At 42.8% G+C, this 6,428-nt stretch overlaps 1 protein-coding gene across 1 annotated transcript; it reads left to right on the top strand.

Moving 5' to 3' along the window:
* The first annotated feature begins 452 nt into the window (after window positions 1–452).
* On the top strand, window positions 453–5,979 carry pnmt (phenylethanolamine N-methyltransferase). The gene is made up of 3 exons (XM_066698920.1): window positions 453–1,329; window positions 1,833–2,040; window positions 3,394–5,979. Exons 1-3 carry the CDS (start codon window positions 1,056–1,058, stop codon window positions 3,827–3,829), a joined length of 918 nt encoding a protein of 305 aa, XP_066555017.1. The 5' UTR covers window positions 453–1,055; the 3' UTR covers window positions 3,830–5,979.
* The last annotated feature ends 449 nt before the right edge of the window (window positions 5,980–6,428 follow it).

The raw sequence follows: 6,428 nt of genomic DNA, 5'->3' as shown, positions 1-6,428 counted from the left end.
GCTTGCCATAAGCACTGGACAGTTGGGGCTCTAATGGCACTATCATGGGGGGAAGATGCTATCACAGGCCCACAGCGCACACACTCCTGAGATACGGCGGTGATTCGATTATAACACTCTATAACACTCACACACCCCTACCATAATTTCACAGAAACGCACACACAATTCACCAAGACACACATTCACATTCAATGGGGGTAACCATTAGTAGATGCCCAGGCAGAAAGTCATTTCTCAGATTGCATCACTGCCCAAGGCTGGGGTTGTACTACTAGGCTTGGCTGCACTATCAGATTGTCAGTCACCCTGCAGGGTGGTGGAGGGGGGGGGACTGTGTATGAGAAGATAATGGTAGAAACAAGTAAAACTCTCCAGACTCCAGACACACCTAAATCCCCCTCCCTCGCACACAGCACACAGTGAGAGAGAGGTATAAATACTGACAGGAACACAGACACAGAGGCACAGTTATACTGAGGGAATGACTGCCAGAGAGACAGCCACATGCCCACAAACTGAGTGACAGACATACAGATAGGCAGACTAACAGACTGAGAGGTGAACAGGAAGAGACACACATACGGATAGATCTGGGGACGGCGCTGACAGACAGACTGACACACTGACTGACAAATTGGTACAGAAAGACAGACACACACAGACAGAGGAACATTCACCATCAGAATCATTTAAACTTATGTACAGACAGTCTATGTGACTGACTCGGAGAGGAAGACAATCAATCTGAGTGAGGGGAAAGATAGAGGGAAAGGAAAGAAAGCATACTGACAATAAGAGAGACAGATTAACCATCTAAGTAGCAGAAAGAGACTTACAGAAAGTCTCTAAAACACAGTTTGAGAGAGACACAGACAGACAGACAGACAAATATAATCATCTGAAAACATATAAAACATATTTTCACCTAAGTGTCTATCAGGTGACAAAAACGTCAACAACAGAGACAGTGAGACAAAGCAAAGTTACTGTGAATTACAGATCAACCAGGGTAGAGAAAGAGAAGACGTGAAAAGGCAGGGAGTAGCAGAGGGATGGCGACCCAGAAAATGGCACAAAGAGACACAGGGGCTGCACAGAGAAAGCTGGAGGAGGGAAAGGAGAGAGGGATGGAGGAGAGAGGGTTGGGTGCTACAGAGAGAAAGGCCGGGCCGCTGGACGGGGTGGCGACCATGGCTCAGTGCTATCAGAGGTTCAACCCTGCTGCCTACCTGCAGTACAACTACACCCCCCCTCGTGCCGATTTCTCTCGGTCTGATAGCATTGTACCCTGGAAGCTGGACTGCCTGCACCGCGCTTTCACTCAGGGTGAGCCTGGCACAGGGGTAGGGGGGGTAGGGGAACCTGGGGGTAATGCCTGTCTCTCTGTCACTGTGTGTGTTTGTGTGACAATCAATTTGATTGTCAAGTCTTTTTGTCTCTCTTCTCCCTTTTTTCTTTCTCCCTCTCTCACCATCTCTACCTCTCTCTCCTCCCCGCTCCCTTTCTTTACCCATTTATCCTGTTCTCCTCCCTTCTCCCTTTCTTCCTCCCTCTCCACCTAACTACTGTCTCTAACTCCTTCTGCCATTTTACCTACCATCCACTCTGCACCTTTATCACTCCTCTCCACTCCCTTTCTCACATTCCCTCTCTTTTGCTACCATCTTGCTGACCCTTTTCCCATCTTCCAACCTCTTCATTTCCCCTATACCCTTCTCCCTCTCTCTTTCCTTTACTTCCATCCCCCTCCTACTCTCTCTCCTTTCCCCATCTCTACCACTCCCCTTCCTGCTCACCCCTCTCTCTCTCTCTGTCTCTCTCTCTCTCAGGTGACATAACCGGAGACACTCTGGTGGACATTGGCTCTGGCCCCACGCTGTACCAGGTGCTGAGCGGGTGTGAGGTGTTCCGGCGGGTGCTGCTGACCGACTTCCTGCCAGTGAACCGTGCCGAGCTGCAGCGCTGGCTGGAGGATGGAGAGGGCGGCTTCAACTGGACACCATACCTGCAGCATGTCTGCCAGCTGGAAGGCAGGGGGTAAGAAATACCGGGAACATGGTGGTGGTTTGGTGGGAGAGGGGCGTGGCAGGGTAAAACTACATACACTAAATAAAGAGAGGGAAGGGTGAATAACTAAAGATTAATTCAGGGAAATAATATGAATCAATGTACAATCATTATAACGTCGATAGGAAATAGTGTAGTACTTTTTATTTATTTTTTCTATTCTGAGAGAAGGACCATCACCGGAAACCTAAATGTGTTCTGACTAGAAACATAAAATATATGTTAAAAATATTTAATGGTTTAGATTCACAAAAGGACACACAAAAAACAGAAGACACTGTAAGACAATTATTTGGGATCAGGGTTGGCTTTCCCTGTAAATAACTGATCAGTGAAATATTTCACCATTAAAGTCTTCCATAAAATCAGAAAAATGTTTCCATATTCTGCCAAGTGTTTCATATACAGTGATTTGATTCACACATGACTGCACAGAGAATTATAACTACATGAGCACCTTTGAGATCTAGTCCAGTAGTTCCTCTTCCAGTAGTCCTGATTCTTGCGAGATCTTAATCAAACCCTTTCATGAAGCTGCTTCCTCAAACAGGCTTTTCCAGGTCTTAGTCTGGAACTGAACCATTTAAGTCCACACCGAATAAACAGCGGTTATGGAGTGTTTCATAAACCATTATTAGCATGTCTCTATGTATCATTAATTGGTAAACAATTTAAGAAACCACCAGTTGAGGACAGACTGAGCAGTATTTTGTTTGCTCAGTGTCTGAATGTTTAAAGATTAATATTGATGAAACCAAGGACTGAATCCAGAGAAAACCTATAAAAAATGCTAATTATGAAAACAGTCAAATTAAGGGCTTCATAAAGCTAAACAATTAAGAGTCTTGTGGGTGGAGTGGTTCACTGATTTTTTCCAGTTTAAGGTCCCTGTGTGATTAATATGTATGTCAGTGAAACATAGCTATTTTAGGAACATAGTGTACATTTAAAACAAATACATGAGGTTTGGGCAATTCCAGTCCTTGAGGTCCAAAGGGTTTTTCCGTTTTTAATTTAAAATTTTAAGTCTAAATTACTAAATTGAAGTCAATAATTGAAGTAATCAAATCACCTGTTGATTCAATGTTGCAAATTGAATAGTACTAATAAAATCTGCAGGAACCCAATTCCAGTACCATCTGCAGGTCTGAAATTGCCTATCCCTTATGTTCTTGTTTTCGATGGATTGGATTGGTCTGAATCCATGCCCTACTCTTACAATTGTGGTACCACTGAGAGGTATGAATAACTATTGAGCAACACTGGGTGTGTCCAGAGGACCAGGATGGGAAACACTGTTCTGATGCATATTGCCTTCTGCAGCTCGCAGGCCTGGCGTGAGAAGGCTGCCCGTCTGCGCTCAGTGGTCTCAGACGTGCTGCCCATCGACGTCCACAGCCCAGCACCCCTGCCCCCCGGCGCCCTGGTCTGCCCTGCTGACTGCCTTGTTTCTGCTTTCTGCCTGGAGGCAGTCAGCTGTGACCGACCCACCTTCACCCGGGCACTGGGCCACATCTCCTCCCTGCTGCGGCCCGGTGGGCACTTCCTGCTGATTGGGGCGCTAGATGAGAGCTACTACCTGGGCGGGCCTGGCGTGCGGATCCCTGTGGTGCCCGTGGATGAGGCCTTTGTAAGGGCCAGCCTGGGAGACTGTGGCTACAGTGTGCTGGAGTTCAGCACATACACCCTGCCCCCTGGCATGAGGGTTGGTGTGGATGATGTTGCAGGTATTTTTTTCACCAAGGCTAGGAAACTGTAAAGTGGGGTCTTGAACTCAGTTCCTGGAGGGTTGCAGCTTCTTCTAGCTTTCATTCAAACTCAGTTCTAGGTTACTTCATTGGTATGATTAGCTTGTTAAATGGGTGAATTGAATAGTTCTGTACAGGCTGCATTTGATAATGTTACAGGCAGTCTAACTTGAATCAAAATAATATTTTAAGCCATCAGCTGTAAAAGACAATAAAGGCCCTTCTGGAAATTGAGTTGGAGACCCCTGCTGAAGAGAGAGGGATGAGGGTAAAAAAAAGGAGGGGGCGTTGGGTGCAGAGAAGAGAGATTAGATATAGGCTATGAAATGGTCATCTGAGCAAAAGGAAAGAAGTAGAGAGAGGAGTAAGGGGGGGTGTATAGGGAGAGAAGGCAAAAAAGAGGCAGGGAGAGAGATGTGGTGAAAGAGGAACAGACTCACTGGTCAGGAGGGGAAAAGTGAGAGAGAGAGAGAGAGAGAGAGAGAGAGAGAGAGAGAGAGAGAGAGAGAGAGAGAGAGAGAGAGAGAGAGAGAGAGAGAGAGAGAGAGAGAGAGAGAGATGTCTCATTGCAGTGTTAAGGTTGGGTGCCTTGTTTTCAGTCTTACACTTCACTGATGGACATGCAGTCATTCATAGGAGATCCGTATGAAACCAAATGCTTTGGTTAACCCTCCTCCATCCTGAGAAGAATTCCATATTTATCCGTCTCAATAAGCCTTGTCTTATATATTGAAATCATGATCCTAGATTAAAATTAATTGATCTTATTTGCTACACAATGCCATACAAAATAAATTTCACAAATGTGCTTGTTAACCAATTTGTCTTTTCCCCTCTTGTCTCCAACTTTAATGCAACGAGTTCTGGGACTTCAGCACACAATTCTCTCCCTCACATCATTCTTCCCTCATTCACTTTGTCATTCGCTTTCTCAGTGTTGCCACATGGTCTCATAATCCCTGGACACTTTGACAATAGGACAAGACTTTCAAATTACCATTACAATTTAATATAATAACACATAAATTAACTATAACATCTTTGTTATGATAAGAATTGGTGCTTAATTTGCATGTGCAGCAGAGCATTCTATGGTAATATTACTAATGATGAATGCATTTTTTTTTCCTTTTTAAAGTCGCTGTTTATTTTCTGTTTATTAATAAAAGTGATATACAGTGCAATTACTCTCCCAGTCAGATCAGTAGCATTGCTTAGCTGTTCATCAGAACTGTTCAGAGGCAGTATATGAAAGTGTAAGAGGCCTGTGGGACCAGGTGACAACCTTACTCTTCCTCCCTCTATGTGCCCCTGTCTCTTCCATTATTCCTCACCTCCGTCTTCAAAGTTGCCCTTTAACACTGGCTTTCAATTTCCATTTGAATTTGAGATTTCTACAGCTTCAGAAAAATGTTAGTCGTCTAGATTAAAATGGCAATTTCAACAATATCCCTAGATTGAGTCTGTCCTACAAAGTCCGAGTGTTGAAATAAATCTGGACAGTAAGAATAACTCCCTCATCGACCGCAAACAGAGACGCTTCTAGACTTCCACAACAATTTCACTGACTTGCATGAAACTGACCAAAATCAAGCAAACACAAATGCTGCCTCCCATTCCGGTCTTATTCCATACAGTTTTACACATCTCACTGTGTTTCTCCACAGCTGATTAAGCTTGGACTTTTTCCACAATGGGAACTGAAAGAAAGAGTTGCTGAGCACAAGTGTGCAATTGGGAGCTGTAATTTAAAATATCCAAGGGCATTCAAATGATAAGATTATACATCACACTGTTTCTGTGAGTGTCTTAAAGTGGTTGGAACAAAAGTAGTTGATAAATCAGTTGGGGGATGTGAGAGACTTATGTGTTTTTTAAAAAGGGAATCTGAGTTTTTCAATTTATGGCCACAGAATTCAAATGAAGACAAAATTATAGACCCTATTATTGAATCATGTGCATTGAATGAAATTGTGCATGTACAATTAATTAACCTGGGCTATTGTCGACAAGGACATGTTCATAAGGGTAACTAAGGCTTTTTAAAAATGTACACTTGTAGTTAACGATGTTTTAGCCTTAAATGTGGCCAGTGCATGTGTCATATGCGATATAATGTTCACTGACTCTCTTTAATAAATGTTAATGGCTTTAAATATTCTTTTCAGAATGTGCATTTGTTGTCTAAATCAATATGGAATAAATGATACTATGGGAGCTGTCTGAGGGAAGGGAAGTCTCATCTGACATTGAAATTGATTGCTTGATTTGTTTCTTATAATACATCCTACATATATAATAATATTAGAAATAAAATTATAATATTTCCTAATTAATATTTTGAAATCCTCCACCATTACCCCAAACAAACTTTTCTTTAAAAGTAGCAATATATGGCAGTTTGTTCGTATTATATTGAAAACATATTTTCATTAAATTCATCCTATTGCTTGTTATATATCATGAATATAAGGTTAATTGCTAGACTAAATCCTTTCTGTGGTCCAAAATAAACCTTTGGAAAAACAACTGGACTATAGCTTTTTTTTTGTATGTGTGAAGACCCTGCAAATCACTGTTCATGAACATGATCATGAGCCGTTTCATGCA

Source organism: Amia ocellicauda, chromosome 3 (genome assembly GCF_036373705.1).
Source record: "Amia ocellicauda isolate fAmiCal2 chromosome 3, fAmiCal2.hap1, whole genome shotgun sequence".
Lineage (NCBI taxonomy): Eukaryota > Metazoa > Chordata > Actinopteri > Amiiformes > Amiidae > Amia > Amia ocellicauda.
This window is presented reverse-complemented; position numbering and strand designations above follow the sequence as displayed.

Coding starts and splice junctions, on each gene's coding strand:
- pnmt (XM_066698920.1), top strand. CDS start 1,056: ATGGCGACCCAGAAAATGGCACAAAGAGACACAGGGGCTGCACAGAGA. Junction 1,330..1,832: donor GCACCGCGCTTTCACTCAGG/GTGAGCCTGGCA, acceptor TCTCTCTCTCAG/GTGACATAACCGGAGACACT. Junction 2,041..3,393: donor TGCCAGCTGGAAGGCAGGGG/GTAAGAAATACC, acceptor TGCCTTCTGCAG/CTCGCAGGCCTGGCGTGAGA.